The 20,741-nt window shown below is 38.8% G+C and overlaps 1 protein-coding gene across 1 annotated transcript in view; it reads right to left on the bottom strand.

Moving 5' to 3' along the window:
- Nucleotides 1–18,856, bottom strand: part of ETFA (electron transfer flavoprotein subunit alpha) — an 86,481-nt gene extending 67,625 nt beyond the window's left edge. Inside the window, exons 1-4 of the mRNA XM_081229245.1 lie at nucleotides 18,751–18,856; nucleotides 5,461–5,607; nucleotides 3,141–3,222; nucleotides 2,965–3,047 (exon numbers count right to left, since the gene is read on the bottom strand). Coding sequence (XP_081085371.1) covers nucleotides 2,965–3,047; nucleotides 3,141–3,222; nucleotides 5,461–5,607; nucleotides 18,751–18,789 — 351 coding nt within the window. The 5' untranslated portion in view covers nucleotides 18,790–18,856. The remainder of the gene's footprint in view (nucleotides 1–2,964; nucleotides 3,048–3,140; nucleotides 3,223–5,460; nucleotides 5,608–18,750) is intronic.
- Nucleotides 18,857–20,741: the final 1,885 nt, after the last annotated feature.

The following is a 20,741-nucleotide window of genomic DNA, read 5'->3' as shown; positions in this document are numbered from 1 at the left end:
TTTTAAAAGAAACCAAATTTGTCAGCATTTAAAGCCTACTTCAGTAAGTAACTCTTTTCCTGAGCCACCTTCTTTAAATTGTTCAGGAAATACTGCTGGAATATTGTTACCTGGCTGAGCAGATTCTCTTACAAATTTTATGATATGCAGACTGTGCTTCTTTTTAAAGTTTTACAACTTTCTAAACTTGAAATTTAATCTCTTTTGTACTTCTATTATCCCTTGTTTTATTTTAGCACTTCTTGAAAAAAAATTTACCACAGTACCTAAAGGCACACGTTTTTCCAGGTCTGATCTTCTGTCTGAATCTCCTAAGAGGATGGATGGTAAACAGATCTATTTCTACACTATCCAACAGGCTCAACCACATGGTTTCAGGGAAGGAGAGGCAATAACTAACACAGTTTTCTTTTGATGCACAAAAAGGTGACAGATTTTAAAATTCTAGCATACCAGTACAAAGGTGTGGTATCTTGAAAACACAATTGGTGAAGAACTGTTATACAGCCAATTGTTTAGCTTAATCTGATGGACTCTTCCTCATTCCAAATCCATTCAGAGGCTGCAGCAACAGCTACTACTATGTGACCTTTGTTCTCAAAACTCCCATATGTCACAACATAGCAATCAAGGCTAGAGTATTAAAATCTAGCTAATCAGATACAACAAACACCCCTTCTTGGTTTAACAATCTTTTAGGTAAACTGTCATCACAGAAACTCGGACTTACGAAATTGTTTATATCACCCAACACAGAACCAAACTCTCAGAGATGGAATGGTCCATAAAGATCTTTTAGTTCAATGCTCATCTACAACAATCCAAAGTACAGTAGCTGGATGTCAAGCCTCTGACTTAATCATTTCCAAGGGAAGTGAAACCTGCCATAGAAAAAACCCATTCCATTTTAACATTTCTAGTTGGTAGATCATAGACATCACTTGGCCAAACTGCATCATTTTACATATCAGAAAACAGATTTCAGGAAGGTAAGTGACTAGCCCAGAGTCATATATCGTATGTCATATATATAGAACCATCTTACTTAGCAATTACCAAACCCCACACAAAAATGGGAAAACTTATGATAGTCTGCAATGTGACAACCTAATTGTTGTCACATTGTTATTAGTAAAAGAACAATTATTGATTAAACTCATGTATTTACATTGTAGATTACAAATTCTGTTATTGCCTAGAAATTCTACTAATCTTAAAAGAAAAAATTTAATGAATTCAAAGTGATAATTGTGAGCTTAAAAACAAACTAGAGCAATTCACATGGGTGACAGTGCAAGATCCCTACATGTTTGCAGTGATTCACGTCTAGAAGCAATATTGCACTACAGATAAATATTCACAAACACTATTCATTTTGCAAGAAAAGAGATCAATGTGTTGGGAACTCACTGCTATTACCACTCGACATGGTTAGCTGATGAAAGAGCTTATATCTTATTCCCCAAACTCGTATTTAAAAATCAAATACAATTGTGAATGTAAAAGGAAAAAAAGTCAAATCAAGACAATTCAAAGAAGAAATTTAAATGACTGATAACTATATGAAAAGATATTTGATCTCACTATCAATCAGAGAAATGCAAAACTGTTAAAGATATGATTTTTCACACATCAGATTGGGGGGGGAAATGTTAAAATGTACAATAGCAAGTGTTGGCAAGCTAGGCAACTGGTGGAGTGCAAACTGAGGCATCCCTTCATGAGAGCAATTTAGCAATATACATCAAAATTTTAAAAGCACATAGTCTTGACCCAGCTATTTCACTTCTAGACCTCTGTTCTAAATAAATACCAGCCCATGTATACAAAGGTATATACAAGGACGTTTCTTCACAGCAAAGTTTATAAATACAAAAAATTAGAAATAACCTAACTGTCCATCCTTGGCTAACTATGAAATATTATGCAACCATTTAAAAAATGAGATAGACACATTACGAGCAAATATTTTCAAGATATACTCTTAAGTGAAAACCACCAGTCACAAAACAATTCATGCTATACTACCCCATTCTAGAAGTTAAAAAAAAAAATTGTACGTCTATTATAATTTGAAAATCCACAGGAAAAGGCTTAAAAGAATGTACAAGTATTAACACCAGTACTTTGGAAGAGGGAAGAGAGTTGGGAATAAGAAAGGGCAATTGTGATACCTTGCTCTGCATACTGCTTTACTGTGTGCATCTTTTATAATAAGAATGTATTGGCGTACAACTTAATTTACCATCTTTAAAGGTAAAAATAAAAACTACAAGCTGCAGCTTATTAAGAATGGGATAAAAGAAAAGGGAGCTAGAATAATACCCATGGTCACAGGGAGAGCAAGAAAGACCCACTGACAAATTCCTTCTCTTGGGCTCCCCCTACATTCCCCCTCCCTTTTTTTAAAACTTCATGCAGACCACGACCCATCTCATAGCACATTCTTTCTTCAGACATATCACAATGCACATGATCAGATTACACCTTTCTCTACCCTAAGGATGTCTTCAGCCACCACACAGCCCTTCCCAAATCCCCCAAATAGATAAATTTGGCCTTTCTAAATATCCATCAGTCACTCAAACAAAGCCATCTCTTATAATGGGTTACTAATACAAATGACATTCACACAATGAGAAAGTTCAGCATTGTTTTTAAAGTAAAATAATTTTTTTAAATAGTTTTCTCCATAACAAAATCTGAAAATCTGGAAAAGGCATTCTAATAAATTATGACGAAATCTTGAAAGAACAGAGTTGTCTCTGTGACAAAATGGAAAGCCTGGAGATAGCATTTTCACAGAAATTATAAAATCTTGAAAGAATAAATTTTAGCAAAACTATCACATTAATTCTGAAAGCCAGGATTAGCTATCTAAACAAAGTCTGTTGTACATTTTCAGCACAATGAAATCTAATGCTTCCAAGCAGTGACATCAGATTCCAGTCTCAATCTTCTCACCTTTCCAAAGGCAGATGCTCCAGCACAGATGTGTGTGTAATTAAACTGCTTCTGAGTTGCCAAAATCAATGGTGTCAGTTCCTCTGAGAATTAAACACATTTGATAAACACATTTTATAGTATTTTATTTATTTCATAAATTCATAAACTTAATTCTTTCCACTGGAAAAACTCACCTGGAAGGAAGCCTTTGTACACATCATGCTGAGCCACCAGAACTTTTGCTACACCTGTTACTTTGCAGAGATCTTGTGCCACCTATGAATAAAAGAGTTTTCAATTATCCATCTAACAGAAAGATACTGATAGAGCCACCACTACAATTATCAACAGAGCATAAAATCTTAATGGTCAACTGTAAAAACTGTTCTTATGGGAAAAAGGACTACTTGGGAATTTAAAAAAGTTATTTAACAAAGAAAATCTTAAGCCAATTGATCTTACTGTCCACTGACCTTAAACAAAAATTCCTGCTTTGAAAAAGAGAAGTACTAATTGATAAACCAAAATCAACACAGCTGTCTACTCAAATTTAGTTGTACATTGTGCTCTTTCCTTTCACTCAGTGCAAATGTAAATTCATCATTTTAGAAATGGTGAAAATGAAGCAACAGTTAGATTCTTTCTCTCACAATAACAACACAGCCAGTACACGTCAGACTCAGGGTTCCTAGAGCTAAAGAACAGGAGTTAACCACACTGATATACAGACTACTGCACTTTATCTGGCAATAATAATTTCTGCTGATTTTAAAATTAGTGAGTGAATCCGGGCAATAAAGAAAATCTTATATAACAGTCCCCTGTGAACCACTGAGTTCCTACTCACTGACATATATTTATCTATGATGAAGCAAATATTTTGTATTTGAAATCCTCATTTCTTCTGTTTAGAATCAGGCTGGGGTTCTGGGAAAGCTTTTTGACCACTCAGACTTCCTGTATACAGAAGGCAATTAGAATTCCTTCTTTTAAATCTCTTTAATTACAGCATAACTAGTTTCTGCTTTAGGAGAAACATGGTAATCATATTATGGTCTACTGTCTTCTTGTTTACCTCCATGCTGATTCACTGAGGCGTAGGCATAAAATGCTGTGCCTCCTGTCCCCTCCCTTGATGGAGGGTAAGATTGCAACAATATTCACTGAAGAAAGAACGCAGTGCAAAAGCACCTCTTCTGAATCAAGTGTTCACTGGAAGACAATCTTGTACTATCAAAACCATCTTTTTTTAAAAAAAAAAAACAGCAAAAACTTCAGGCACTACACAGAAGAGTCACTTGCTGTTTATGACAGCTACAGAAAACAATATAAAACTGAAATATGCCTAGGCTATTAACAGAGTCTCTATATACAGGTACTGATTGTTTTTCTTTAAGATTAAAATGTGACACGACAATAAAATTGTAACTGAAGAAAAGATGATTTGTTTTGATCTTTCTCAAAATAATGTAAATAAAATAGCATCAAATATTTTTAAGTCATATTGGAATAATTATTTAAAATCACAGCAAAATAAATAATCAAATCCAGAACTAGTATATCTGAAAGTAGGGCAACCAAAAAGATAGCTTAGCTATATCATCATACATTGTGGTTTATAACTATGTAAGACTCAACAAGTGTTAGCAGGATTTTGGTAAAGAAATCCACATAACCGCAAACCTGCTTGAATACATTCTTTTAAGATACCAATTTCACGTAAGAATATGGACAGAAGCAACACTAACATTCTGAACCTGCATTACATCACATGCTCTGCAACAATGTCATTTAATAAAAAATAAATTAAATCCTCTAAAAAGAAACATGCTTTATTAGGGATTTCTTCCTCTGAGGTCCAAGCCCCCAGCTGTACAATTGGCAACTCATGTATAGTGAGAGGGAACGGGCGGCTCAAGCCGGGTAAGCTTAATTGAAGCACACTTTCAACTACACTACAGCCCAGAGGTACAGACTCTGCATACCACATTAGAGATCCTTTCCAGGGGGTTACTTTACAAAGCTGTCACTGTCTTATTTCAACAACAACCAAAATGAAGAACACCTTTTAGTAGCAGCTATAGTTTAGAAAGCATAATACTTACATTTGAATTCTTACACCAATTAAAAATTAACACCCATGATACTTTTTCCAGATTTACCACTTACAGGAACTAAAAGCAATTAGCAAGCATATTCATCAATACAAAAAAGGGATCGGCTATTAACCTCTAAGGGGACTCAAATATTATCACTCTACTTGGTACCTGATGGTACATGATGGTGCCAGTGGAACTAAATTAAGTATTCTACCTCATTTCAAAAGATAAAATGCCTGGTGAGCAAACCTTTTAGTTCCTTTTTTCACACGTAGTAATGGTTGTGACATTCAGCATTTAATGAGGATCAGAGACCAGTTTGGGTTACAGTCCTCAGCATAATTCTCTGTCTCCATCTTTCCCTGTTTCTTGATGGAGATTATATTTGCTATGGTTGACCTTAAAAATTTCTCACCTTGTCACATTTGGTTCCAGCTACTAAACAGGACACTTCACCTCCAAGACGTGTGGCTGCAGTGATGGTATTTAATGTAATGGGTGCTAGGGTATCATTTCCATGCTCAGCTATTACCAGGGTACTCTGAAATCGTAGCAATGAGGCCTAAAAAGAGAAAGAAAAAAAGGAAAAGAATGTTGTAATACAAACTTTATTTTTACTCTAATTGATAAGCATGTGTGCTTTAAAGAAAACTGTATGCAATATTCAGTTTTATAAATGTATTTATAAAATACTTGCTCAGTAGCAAAAATTGGGACTGTGTCTATCACTCTATTACTGATAGTCTTACCTAATAAAAACAGAAAATACAAATTAGTATTCTACTGTTAGAAAAAAAATTTTATTATTTCCAAGCAACTTTCCCACTAATCTATGTTCAATAACAAACTGATAAATGTATCTATATTTAAAATCCTTAGAACACATTAACCAGCAAACTAGGAATCAACTACTACCAATTACATTCACTTGCAACAATACTGCTAAACAGTACAGTATATCTAGAAATAATGATTATGAAATCAATTACTAAAGTTCTGTTGCTTCAGGCAAAATGAATTTAATACCAAAATAACTGATAATGTAAACCTGCCTTTAAAATACAATACTACACAGCAATTTTGATAAAGTTTCAATTGTTCAAATATGCTTCCACCTTCAAAAAAGGAGCTTTTGGACAGTATCTTGGAACCAACTAATATCCATCCATAGCTACTGTGGACTATCAAGAGACCACCAAATAGTTCATGGTCATTTGAAATAATTTCAAACACCAGAAACACAAAGATGAACAAGAATGGTCCCTGCGCTCAAAGTTTTCAAGAGAAATTAAGACTTGTTCACATACAATTATAAGACAGAATAGTTTTCAATTAATGAAGAGAGCCAAAATGTTGGCAGCTGCCGATCATGAAGCAGAGAATCAAGAGGAAGAATGGAAGGAAGTTTAGGTATTCCTGTCATGTGAAAGGATAAGGAAGCACACCACAGGCATGAGGAAAGGAGAAAATTTTGGAACTATCCTTGTGGAAAATGTCAATGAGAAATGAGAAAAAGAGGCACTGATGATCAAATGTCATGGCTCTGTGGCTTTGAATTCAGCAATAATCTTCAGATCTGGAGTTGGAATGAACAAAGCAGAGTGTAAAATGTACCCAGAGCTGGAAATTTACAAAGAGGGTATGAATGAAGGGAAGCCAGGTACAGGACTATAATGCTGGTTGCACAACTAAACTGACAAAATACATATTTTTTGTTTACTATATTGTATATATCAATTGCTATATTCTTCACCTTTTTATTAATATATGGGCATATCAGTTCAACTAGTTTCCATAATCATTTGGGTTATTAGTAATTTTTTATTATATTTATATAATATATATTATATTTATTATTATATTTATTTATTATTATAAACAATGCAGAGACGAGCATCCTCATAGCCAAAGCTCTGCACTCAACAGATGAGAGTTCCTTTTAGTCCAGTAAGACCTTTTTGACTGAAACTTAGCCAGGTTACTCTACCTGCTCTGCTTCCACGGATGAGTCAGATTCTGTGCAACCTTCAACAAAATAGGGGCCCTTCTTCCCCTAAGCCTCCTACTTCTACCACTGCAACCCCTTCCTTCTCCTCAGCCCTCTAAACCCCCTCTATCCTTGATGAACCTAATCCCAGAGCTGGGGGCCAGAGACTGCAAGGCAAGACTTCAGGGGCAGAAATGCTTCCAGAGCCACAGAATGAGGATGGAAAGAGGAAGAGGACAGCACTGAAGAATACGCCAGAGGAAGGAATTGCTGCATTGTGTATCAGTGGATGACATTTAATGTCTTTTTTCCTCCCTTTCTGTTTACTCAAAGGGAGCAAGAAAAGGGGAGAAAATTAGACTTTTGTTTTTGCCAAATCAAGTCGTTGTTTGTATAACTTTTCCTTTTTTACGATAAAAAAAAATTGCCTTCTCACGAGGTGAAATTCTTTATGGTTAAGGTTAGCAATCTTCATGCACTTCTTAAGATTCTCTTCTTATGACAAATTCCTAGGAGTGTTAGATCAAGAGACAGACACATTTTCAAGGCTTTTAATACAGATTGACGCAAACTGTTCTCCAGAAAAGTTGTAGCAATTCACAGCAATTCACAATTCCTGGGATGACATGAAAGTTCTTAGAAGACAAACACCATGCCTGTTTACTTTTGTATCCCCATAGTCTAAAACAATGTTGTTTCCAATATACATCTGTAGAATTATACAGTACTTCTTTTTTAATCAGAAGAGCACAATATCTTGTAAAGAACTTTGTAATTAGGACCCAATGGCATAATTTGATTTGAATCACATTTCACAAGAATTGCCAGTAACAAACGATTTATTACCAATATATATCAGACACCATATTTTTGATTATGCTTCACACCTCATTTGCCATAAAAATTAAGAGCTTTTCATCACCTTTTAAAGAATAAATCCAAGATTTGGTGGCAAAAGGCCCATATTTGTTATAAATTATAGTTCTAACATAATATAAATGAGGTAGTGTCCTAAGGAATTGTCAAGCCTTTTAGAACTTACAAGGGATCACTGCATATTCTTTCTAAAAGACTATTCAAAATTAAATTTATCAGGATAAACAACTAAAGAATATACATAAGGAACTACTCAGTCCGTCTATCTGATCAATCTTTACTAAGTACTACATATATCATAAGGCACTCCATATTACTTTATCAATTGACTCCTTTATAGTTTTTTTAATACTACGCTTTCTTCTAATTCAATGTTCCATCTTCTATTTCTCAGATACAACCTAAAGAGAAGCTGCAGCATCTAAACATGGTTATGTAGCTTAATTCAGCAATAACAGCTGTGTGCAGCCTACAGCAGAAGAAATTGGTCTGTGACCTTTAAAATGTTATTCCTCAATCCAGAGCCCAGTTTCTTCATCTTCAAATTGAAGGAGACAAACTAGATCAATGGTTTTCAAACTATACTCCATCCAGGGAGGCACCTCAGGAACCACCGCATAGAATAAAGTAAGAACCAGGCAGGTAGGGCTGCCAGAATGGTCCCCAGCTTTGCTTTAACCAAATTAACCAAACTAATATTACAGAGCCCTGTACTAAGATAAAATTGTATTTAAAATTCAAGAAACCTCTATGATGTAGGTACCATTACTATCCTGACTTTACAGATGAGGGAATTGGAGCTTAGTGGCTACATAGCTAAGAAACAGAGCCAGGTTAAAGTCCAGGTAGTTGGACTCCAGATTTGGGGGTTTTAATTACCAGCTCTCATCAAAGCACCATCATTTTTAGCTGTTTTATATATGGGTCATTCCTGTAATATTTCACTTAGCAAATTTTCTCTTGTTTAAAAAAAAATAGCACTGGTCAAAAAGAAACAGAAAGATGATATCAAAGGCCTCTTTTCCAGCTCTAAAAATTCTGTAACCCTAAAATCCTATTTTAAATAGAAGTGGTATAGAATATCACAAAAGATACAAAAAACACTGCTACTTAAATTAAAATTAATTCATGCAGACCAGTGCCACCATAAATTCTTGGTCATCAATCTTATCTGGGCCCTCTGCCTGGCAATGTTTCTATGACATCCTTGTTGGCATTCTCACTCACTGTCCACAGCAACTATTTCCAATATCCCCTTCCGACATTTTTCCAACTGCCAACATAGTCTGCTCCTTACTCTCAGAAGAAAGCCTCACTTCTCACTTCACGATGAAAACTGAAGCCATCAGAAGAGAACTGCTTCCCCTTCCTGATATGCAACATAGAAATTCCCGCCCCTGCTCTATCACAGTAGAAGCTGCTGCAGGTCCTTCCTCCTGGAGCTGATCCCTTCATCTGGACTCTGGATTCCATCCTCTCAAACCTAGTCAAACACTTCATTCTGTAATCACCTCTCAGTAACGTTTCCAACCTCTCCCACCTCTCCCTTCTCCTTCCCGTCAACTTTAAAACATGTTTGAAGCTCTCCCAATTTTAATGAAACCCAAAATTAAAAATCCATTATCCCACCTTTCACTCCAGCTAATTCCTCATCTCCCATACACACCTCAACTACTGTACTTGTATCCTGGCTTCTGCACTCACCAAAATTACCAACAAATACTTTTCATGCTTACTTCTTCTCTCAAAATGTGTGAAATTACTGACTAGTCCATTCTTACTTCCATTGCTTAATTTATAATTTATCATCTATATAAAAATGACAGATATACAGACAGAGACAGAGGTATCAAATCTCTCTCCTAAGTGCTAGACCTATATAATTAGGTTACACCTGCATATCCAATTGCTTAACTTGTCTCATCAATCACTCACCGACTCAGCAAATCCAAATCTTAACTCACCTTTCCCTTGATCCTCCAGCCCCCTCCCATACTGCTTCTCTGGGGTTCTACAGGGGATGCACCACCCACTAACAAGTTGCCCAAACCATGATCTGAGAGTCATATCTGGGTTTTTCCCTCAATTCTCACAGCCAATCAACCACTAAAGCTGTAACAATTCTTCCTTCTAAATATAGTATCTCCTAACTCCACTCACTCCACTCACTTCTCTCCATCTTTAATTCCACTACCTAGTGCAGGCCATTAACCCTCTCTTATTACTCCAACTGACTCCCAAACCAACTTTGCTCCCCTCCAATCCATTTCTCTCAGTGATCTTTCAATGATAAAAATCCAACATGTTATTCTCCTGCTCAAACAAGTCAACTGCTTCCTGCCTCCTTAGGATGTGGTAAACTAGACTCCTTAGATTGGCTTACCAGGCATTTATTCTATGGCCTGATCTACCTCCCTAGCCATATATCTTTTGCTCTATTTATAACTTACTTTCGGATACTTGAACTTGCCCTGCTCTCTCTGACCTTTAGCCTGTCCTCACATTGTTCCCTCAGACTTAAGGACCTCTTCCTCTATTACCGGATTAGCTTTCAGTTAATCATCCTTAGGTTTTCTGCTTAAATGCCAACCCCTCCAAGAAACTTTTGTACAGTGTTGTGGTAAAGAGTACAGGCTCTAGAGCTCCCCTGCCTGTTCTTGTTTTTGGTTTTTGTTTTTAAATTTTCTGGCTGCACTGTGCGGCCTGCAGGATCTTAGTTCCCCAACCAATGATCGATCCTGGGTCCGGACAGTGAAAGTGCAGAGTCCGATCCACTGGACAGCCAGGGAATTCCTGCCTGGGTTTAAATCCCACCTCCACCATTACTTCTTTGTGCCTCAGTTCCCAGATCATAAAATGTAGATGATGATGACAACAGTAATAATCTCAGAGTTGTTGGGAGGATTAAATTAGTAATTGTAAAATAAAGCTCTTGGGATAGTTCCTGGAACATAATAAATGCTCAATAAACGTTAGCATGAAAGCTTCCGTGGATCTCCTCCAACTGGTTAACTTTCCTAGCACCAACACAGTACCCTGAATCGACTTCATTACAGCACTTGACTACACGTACCTGATTACTTTGTCTTCCCTTCTTGATTTTGAGTACAGAGGTCATGTCTGGTTTTCTCACCGCTACAACCCCAGCTTCTACTTCAATGTCTAGCACAGAGTAGATGTCTAATAAATGAGTTGAACATTGCTTCTAAAAACTTCTTCATCGAAAGGATAACAAGCCACAGATTGGGAGAAAATATTTGCAAAAAAAATATCTGATACAGGACTGTTATCTAAAATACACAAAGGACTCTTAAAACTCAACAATAGGAAACAAACTGATTTAAATATGGGCAAAAGTTCTGAATAAACACCTCACCAAAGGAAATATACAGACGGTAAGTAAGCACACGTACAGATGCTCTACATCATATGTCATTAGGGAACTGCAAATTAAAACAAAAATGAGATACCACTACACATCTATTAGAATGGTGAAAATCCAAAACACTGACAACACCAAATGTTGGTGAGGATATGAAGTAATGGGAACTCTGGTGTAAATTCAAAATGGTACAGCCACTTTGGAAGACAGTTTGGCATTTTCTCACAAAACTAAACATACTCTTGCCATACAATCCAGCAGTCACACTCTTTGGTATTTACCCAAATGAGTTGAAAACTTACATCCACACAATGGGACTTCCCTAGTGGTCCAGCGGTTAAGACTTTGGACTTCCACTGTAGGGGGGTGGCTTCCATCCCTGGTCAGGGAACTAAGATCCCACATGCTGTGTGGTGTGGCCAAAACAAAACTTACGTCCACACAAAAACCTGCACACGGATATCTATGAAAGCTTTATTCGTAATTGCCAAAACTTAGTAGCAATCAAAACGTCCTTCAGGGGACTTCCCTGGTGGTGCAGTGGTTAAGACTCCGTGCTCCCAACACGGGGGCCCAGGTTCGATCCCTCGTCAGGGAACTAGATCCCACATGCATGCCGCAACTAAAAGTTCACATGCCACAACTAAGGAGTCCGCAAGCTGCAACTAAGGAGCCTGCCTGTCGCAACTAAGGAGCCCTCAAGCCACAACTAAGGAGCCCTCGAGCCGCAACTAAGAAGCCTATCAGCCACAACTAAGGTCCAGTGCAACCTAATTAATTAATTAAAAAAAAAAGTCCTTCAGTAGGTGAACGGATAAACTGTGGTACCACTCAGCAAATGGAGTACTAGTCAATGCTTTAAAATAAAAAAAAAGAGCTATCAGACCATGAAAAGGCATGGAGGAACTGTAAATGCATATTACTAAGTGAAAGAAGACCGTCTGAAAATGCTACATACTATACAGTTTGACCAATGTGACATGCTGGAAAGGAAGAGCTATGGAGACAGGAAAAAGATCAGTAGTTGCCAGAGGTTGGCAGGGAAAGGGCAGAGCACAGAGGATTTTAGGGCAATTGAACTATTCTGTATACTATAACAGTGGATACTTATCACTGTACATTTGTCAAAACCCATAGAATGTGTAACACCAAGAGTGAACACTAACGTAAACCATGGATTTTGGATGATAATGATGTGCCACTGTAGGTTCTTCAATTGTAACAAATGTACCACTCTGGTGCAGGACACTGATAGTGAGGGAGGGAAGAAGGGGTAATATGGGAATCCTCTGTACTTTCTGCTCAATTTTGCTATGAACCTAAAACTGCTCCAAAAAATAAAGTCTATTTTAAAAACATCTTCTGTTGCTTTAAAAACATCCTTTTAAACTACTTTATACACTGAGCTATAAAAAAATAATTTTAAGACTCTAGATTAGTTACTCCTCAAGGTTATTCATTTGAACCACAGAAAATGATGCGAATAACTGTTTTCTTGATTCTCCTGAGAATGAACATAGCTAGGACCATTCCAGATTCACAGGTAAGAAGTTATTTCATTACATACAGTGAATGCTTAAGGATTATAAATGTTTGTTGCCACCTTACACTTAGATCTTCCTTTTGTGTGTGTGGGTGTGCAAGAAGGTTTACTGGGGAGTAGTACTCTTGAGAACGATACTCAGGAGGCATCAAGGAAATAGAACTGGGCAGTGGAAGAAGCTGAACTGCAATGTTGCAGTGCAGTCACTACAAAGCTCTCGGCTGATCTCACAAGGAACCCTGGAACTAGGATGGCCCTTCAGAGTTGTCCAGAACTGAAGCAAGGGGGCCACAGGCTTTGCGTGGTTTTTTTGGTTTTTTTTTAAAGAATAATCAAACTAACATGACTGACGCGTTCTTTTATTTCTAATTCAACCCTGGAAATAACGCCATGTTTTTAAAAAAAGCAAGATATGATCAAATAAGAACACATACAATATGTACAGAATTAAAACAATGGTAAACAGGTGATTTAAGATAGCCAAAACTCAAAAATGAAGTGGCCTTTTTATCTAAAGAAAATCGTTCACCCTTACTACTTCATCAGCCAATAACAACAGTTGTAAAGCACCTTAGTTTACAAAGCAATTTCACAGGTTTCTCTAGCCCCCTAACTAGATTAATCCTCTCCCCAATTACATATTCCCCTAACACCCTATACACCTTTCTGTCACAATGATCACACTTAAAATAATGTGTTCAATATTTGTCTCTCCCAGTCTGTTTGCACCACGTGGGCAGGGACTAGGTCTGTCTCATTCTCCACTGTGAACTCGGTATCTATCGGTGAGCGTGACACATAGTGGGCATTCAATGAATGTTTAGTGAAAAGTTTCCCCCTAAATGATCAAAAACTAAAAAAGCAACCATTTTCCTCTCATTGATAATTTAATTATCTAAGCAGTTAATATGTGTATCTACCAAGAACAGTACGCAAACTTGCTAAATCCCTAAAGAAATACCCCATCATCCTTTTACAGAACTTATCTAGACTACTAACTAGACTTAGTTCCAAACAGTAAAATGTGAAGTTTTTTTCTGCATACCTGCCACATACCCTTGTTAAGTTGACTGGCCTTAATGAGACAGTATTCTTGAAGATAGGGTTAAAGGGGTCTTCATCCTCTCTCCACCCTTTCAGAGCCAGACTTCTTGAAAACAACGTCCTTAAGCATAAACTCTGCTGCCTCACCTCACTCTTTCTCCCTTACTCACAGCAAACCAGCTTTCACTTGCACTACAGCACGGAATCCAGTCTCTTCAAAGTCACCAACAACCTGGGATAGCTAAGTCCAGTGAACACATTTTGGCCCTTCTCTTATTCAACCTTAACAGTTTTGACACTGTTTTTGCTTTTCAGTGTTTTTAGGAGCAACAAAGGAGATTCACTGCTCAGGTGCTCCTGCTGTGCCTTTAACTGTGTGTTCAGGTAGTAAACTACCACAGGTGTTAGAAGGAAAAAAAAAAGTTGGACTCTAACTCCCTACTGTACAAACCCACTCAAAACCTAAAGTAGTAAGAATAAGTTTAATCTACCTCCCCCACCTTTGAAAACTAAGTGGGGTAATGGTAAGGGGGTGAGGGTCATTTTGCTTAACTCACAAATTAAAAAGCAGGAAAAAACTATAAAATCTTTCCAACTTCTACTGAAAAAGATAAATAATATATAATTAAAGTTACCCATCCCTATTTTAACATATATTTTGTAATTTAAAAATGTATATTACATTTCTGTACTTTAACCTCCTTAGTAATAAAATATGGTAGCTTTTAATCATGACTAGAAATGTCATATGACATTGATTATATTATTAAAAACAGTCAATTTACTTCACTTTAAAAACAGACAAGACCCTTAAGTAGACACGCTGGCAGGAAGCATAATTTTATGGAATTCCCCTTATGCAATAAAATGTTTTAGTACCACATCAAACTTGGCTTTCTTCTTTCAAAAGAAATTAAAATTTGCATGTGAATTACAGAGTTCAATCTCATTCATCAATGATAGACCGTGGACTCTGAAAAATGTCATGTTCCTTCATACCAGTTTCAGAGCTTCTGAATCAAGGTAGATATGCCTCCTGTCTGGCAATGAATATAGTAACAGGAAGACTCAAATAACCTTGAAAAGTGTTGCTTCACTCTCCATGTTAAAACATCTCTTTGGTATCTTAGTCAACAAATCAATTTCAAATGCAAATGAGTAAAATAATACTAATAATTCAAATCAATAACCCTGCAAGAATGTTAACTACCTGTTTTCCTCTTATTGTGTTCCCCAGCTCTTTATTGTAGATGGAAAACTTTCATTAACAGATAACATTGAGGACCACCCCCACACACACACCAAGAGATGAAGGACTTTGCTCAAGGCCACAAATAAATCAAAATGAAAATGGAATTTAGATACCAAATGCGAGTCATTTAACTTACATTCTAACAGTTTAAGGTATCTTTTTTCTTCACTAGTTGCAATAAATTTACCATCTTAACCATTTTTAAATGTACAGTTTAATAGTGTTAGCTATATTCACATTATGATGTTAACAGTTTAATCTTTTAATAGATAAATTTATTATTAAAAATATGGTTTTGTAGAAACATATCTTCCTGAATTTACTCATGGTTAGCTACAGAACAATTTATTTAAATTGCAAGAGTGGAGATTCAGATAACTCATTTTGACTTTATGGTATCATAAATATAACTAAACAGGAGCCAGACTGAAGGGACTTGCACTTTAGAAATCTGTGACAACTTGAGCACCAAAACATTTAAGAGTAGTAATGGATGAAGTAACCTACTGAATGAAGTAAGGATCCATGAGTCCATAAATAAATACATCAATAAGCAAGAAGGAAATGTTCTTTCTTATAATAATACAAAGCTAATAAAAGTAGAAGGAATGGACTTCTCTGGTGGCGCAGTGGTTAAGAATCCGCCTGCCAATGCAGGGGACACGGGTTTGAGCCCTGGTCTGGGAAGATCCCACATGCCGTGGAGCAGCTAAGCCCGTGCGCCACAATTACTGAGCCTGCGCTCTAGAGCCCACAAGTCACAACTACTGAGCCCACGTGCCACAACTACAGAAGCCCGCACGCCTAGCGCCTGTGCTCTGCAAGAGAAGCCACTGCAATGAGAAGCCCACGCACGGCAACAAAGAGCAGCCCCTGCTCGCCACAACTAGAGAAAGCCCGCGCGCAGCAACGAAGACCCAACGCAGCCAAAAATAAAATAAAATTGATTAATTAATTTTTAAAAAAGTAGAAGGAATGATGAAATTAGAAAAATCACTATTTTACATCACAGTACTCATTTCTCAGGCAAGAATCATCAACAGGTAAGACTAATGGGTGAAAGTCTGATGAGAAACAGAAGAGTTACATAGTTTCAATGTATCTCTCCACAAATTAGTTAAAAATCACGAACGGATGAGTAGTAATTTGATAGTGGAGAAACCTGCTGAACACTTTAGCCAAGTAATTAACATCACCAATGATGGGATAAACCAACATTATGAGCCTCCTAATATGATGCACTGAGAACACAATACCACTTCTGTGATACTCCTGCCAGTACATAACCTGAAACTAATCAGAGGAAACACCAGACAAACCTAAATCGGGGGACAGTCAACAAAATAGAAGGCCTGTACTCTTCAAAAATGTCAATGCCATCAAAGCCAAAGAAAGGCTGAGGAGTTTTCTAAAAAAGACTGAAGAGACATGAGAACTAAATGCAAGGCATGATCCCAGAGTATCCTAAACCAGAATAAGAAATACTGCTACAGATGCAAACCATTACATACAGAATGGATAAACAAGGTCCTATTGTAGAGCACAGGGAACTGTATTCAGTATCCTGAGATAAACCATAATGGAAAAGAATATAAAAAAGAATGTGTACACACACACATATATAAATGAATCACTTTGCTGTACTGCAGAAATTAACACACTGTAAATCAACTATACTTCAACTAAAAAACAACAATAAAAAATACTGCTACAAATGAGTAACAATTGGTAATACTTGAGTAATATCTACAGATCACAGTATTGTATCATTGTTAAACTTGCTGATTTTGCCAATTGTACTGTGATAATGAAAGATGAACCTCCTTGTTCATAGAAAATATACTGAATTATTTAGGAGTATAGAGCATGTCTGCAACATACATATTATATCAGAAAAATAATATGTATATATGAGGAGAGAGAAAGCAAATGTGCCAAACTGTTAATAGCTGGTGAAACTCAGCAAAGGGTTTTGAGAATTCTTTGTACTATTCTTGCAACTTTTCTGTAAGCTTGAAATTTCTAAATTTTTAAAGTTAAATATGTATGGGTATTTATGTATCCATTTTACAAGTGTTCCCACCGTTTTCCTATACCCTTGAAATTCAAATCTCTCAAATGTTCTTAATGACTTTAGAGGAGCTACTCTACTTAGCATGACTTCAAACCCTGAAAATAAAGTCAAGGTCAAAGTCTTTGGCAAACCACAGAAAAGGTGTGGAAATACTGCCTATGTATATTGGCAGTGTTTATAATGACTTAAGCTAGTCATTCCATTTTTTTCTGGTAGTGCTACAAAATAACTGAGTCCTAAATTCCCCCTCCACAACTATTTCACTTATGCCAGACTTCTAACCTGTCCACATAACTACCTTCCAATTACTGTATAGGTAGGAATCTGGCCCTGGAACTTTGCCAAATCCATGACTTTAACTTTTTTATGTCTGAGTCATCTGAGGAAAATTTCTGGGGAAGACTGAACACTGACCTGAAGGATGTGGGTTTGAACTTTGAGTGTATGGGGGGGCGGGGGCGGGGTGGGGTTGGGCTTTTGTTTTTTAAGGGGACAAGAGTACATAAGAAAAGGGCCTACAGATATCTAGAAATACTGCCAACTATGTTTCAGGGAGAAAATCCCAGCGGTGGGTACGAAAACATGCATGCACAAGAAAAATTGTAGAAAAAATACAAAACGTCAGGAAAGTTTCTGACCCAAGTTTAGCAATCTTGTCACTTAACCATCAGAATATCTACAGAATCCACAATATAAATGGTTACTTGACTTGTAATTGGTCAATCTCCAAATACTACTGTCCCAAATACTACTGTCCCATTGCATTAGGACAAACACCTATTTTCTATCAGTCTTTCTCACAATAGCAAAATGTGGTAAACTCATGATTTGTAACTAATGAAAGCATCAAAAACTTACCGCTACCAATAATCGTTCCCTAGCTATTTAACCAGCAATCTGCTGGTTTAAAAGCAGGTCAGCTTGTAGTAAAAAGACGCCTGCCCTTCAAAACTGGCTACAGCTGTCAGTACAATCACCTAAACGCAGCACTGCCCCATTAGCCAGAGAGCAGAACAAGGTTCCAAAACCACATTGCCCCTCGCTCGCCCCAGCACTTGACAGTGAGTGGATTCGAAGAGCCGCAATGCACCCAGGGAAAATGTTTAATTCTTCCAGAAACGTCACCTTCCAAGCTGAATTCAGGTTTTAAACTTTTTCCAAGAGGACATCCCGGCGGCGACATTTTCCTCCCTCGGGTGAAGATTCCCCGGGGACTCAGCTGCTCGCTCCCCGCCAAAGGTGGAGAAACTGGCGGCCTGTCAGTGCTGGAGGCTGGGAGAGGGGCTGGGAAGAAGACGGGGAGGAGGAGGGGCAGCGGGAGCGCAGGTTCAGTACTCTGACCTCTGACCTCGACCCCCACCTGGCGGCCCGGAAGGAGGCAAGGGAAGGCCCCAGCACTTTGAGCCCAGGCCCCAGGCCGGGCTGGGCCTGCCAGTGAGAGGGCCAGTCAGGTCCGGGGGTGGCGGTGACCTTCGCCCAGATCTTCACAGGGACAGCAGATCGAGGCTGGACCGTCACCGGGCTCGACCCTTCCCGCCCGGACTCACCGCCCGCCGGAGCTGCCCAGGAGCCACCGCTCGGAACATGGTCACTGCACCCGTTCGCTTCACACTAGCCGAGGACGTACCCAACTGCACCGCCTCCGCTAGTCACCGTAACGCTCGCGAGACTCGGGAACGAGAGCGGACGCCCCGGCGAGGAGAGCGAGCTCGCGGTTTCTGTCTGCCTGCCTATTGGGCGGTCGCGCAGCCAATGGGGACGGCGGAAAGTTAGGGGCTGGACTTGGGAGTGGGGCAAAGGTGAGGCTGTTAACTAGGAGACGTAGGCTGAAGCCAGGCTAAAGAAAGACCCCGGCAAAGCGGTCAAACTGCCGACGACCGTAGCCCAGACTGTCTGCCAGCCCCAGTGTGCAACGCTTGTTGGACCGAACTTTCCCACTGAGCTGATGACGTCACTGTCCTGGCTTCCCAGACCTCTGGACGAAGTTCACCTCTCTCACTCTAATTATTCTTCTGCCTGTTCATTTGCTCACAGATATCAATGTTAACCCCCGCAATGTGCTAAACACATTTTCCAGGTCAGGGGAATATAATAAAAGGATGCATAAAATGTTGACCTCACCAAACTCTGGAGGAAACATACGAGTAAACCTATTATTACTATTATGGGAGGAGGGATTCCTGGAATTGGTGATATTTGAGCTGGGTTCTAGAAGGAGGAAGCTCCGGAGCACAAACAGGGAAGGAACATGACAGGAAGGTCCAAGGACAAGGGGCAGGATGCTGTGTGCTGCCTGTAGAAGGAAGCAGATTGGGAAAGGTCTTGAATGAGGGAGTAACATGCGGCCCCACCCTAGCTCACTTCTCTCCCCACTCTTCCTATCCCGGGACAGGCCCACCCACACCCTGGCTTCAATGCTCTTGACTGCCAAATCTCTTCTGACCTTTGGATCCGCTTATCCACCTGCCTACTGGGCATCTATCTCCTCAGGATGTTCCTCAACACCTCAGACCCACATATCCACAACTGACTGGGCGTTCCCTTCCAGACTTTATTCTCCTCCCGTATGCCCTTTCTCAGGGAATGCTTTCCACCTCCACCCAGCTGCTCAAGCCAAAAACCTGGGGGTCATACTTGACTTGTTTCTTCCTTTATTCCCTATCCTATGAGTCACTAAATTCTAGTGATTCCACTCCCGGAACAGCTCCCAAATCCATCCAGGACTCTCTTCTACCACACTCTGTGTTTGCACTGCTGCAGTTGCTTCTTTACTGTTCTCCCAGTTTCCAGTCTTCAATCCATCTCCCACTGCAACCAAAGGGCTCTTTCAAAAGAGCAAACTGGTGATGTTACTCCCCTGTTGAATACACTTCAATGGCTACCCACTGATTTTAGGATAAAATGCAAACCCCTTAACGTGATGTATAAACCCTGTGTGAGCTGATCTTTTCCTTCCTCTTTTACCCCCTTTCCATCTCCCATGGCCATACAGAATTTCCTCCACATCCTCCAATGCCCTATTCCTTCTGCCTCCCCACTCTCTTCCCCCTCCCTCTCCCCTTTACTCCTTCAACTGTTTAGTACTTATTCATTCTTGACATTTCAGCTTGGACTTTCCTCCCCCCAGTAACTCTGAATTAGACCTCTCTTCCACATGCCCCTATATCTGCCTGTACTTCACCTGTATATAGCAGCAATTGCCACATTGGTTGTAATGGCCTGGTTACTTGTCTGTCTCACCCATCTGACTGTAAGACCCGTAAAGGCAGAGTCTATCCTACTTTTTTTATTAATGTGTCTTCACACCTTGCACACTGCCTGGCTCACAGGAGGCATTCATTCACTGTTTGTTGGATGAATCCGCAAATCAATGAGTGACTTGCTAAAGAGTCTGGACTTTAAGCAGGGGAGTGATACACTCAGAAATTGTCTCACTTCCCAATTTTGTAACCATCTACATTTCGATCCTTGTCGAGTCTACCAACAAATCCCACTGGCTCCACCTTCAAAAGATGTCCAGAATCCAACAACTTCCACC

This window comes from Mesoplodon bidens (genome assembly GCF_964165515.1).
Source record: "Mesoplodon bidens genome assembly, chromosome: 3".
In the NCBI taxonomy this organism is placed as follows: domain Eukaryota; kingdom Metazoa; phylum Chordata; class Mammalia; order Artiodactyla; family Ziphiidae; genus Mesoplodon; species Mesoplodon bidens.
Note: the sequence above shows the minus strand (reverse complement) of the source record. Positions and strands in the feature narration are given on the sequence as shown.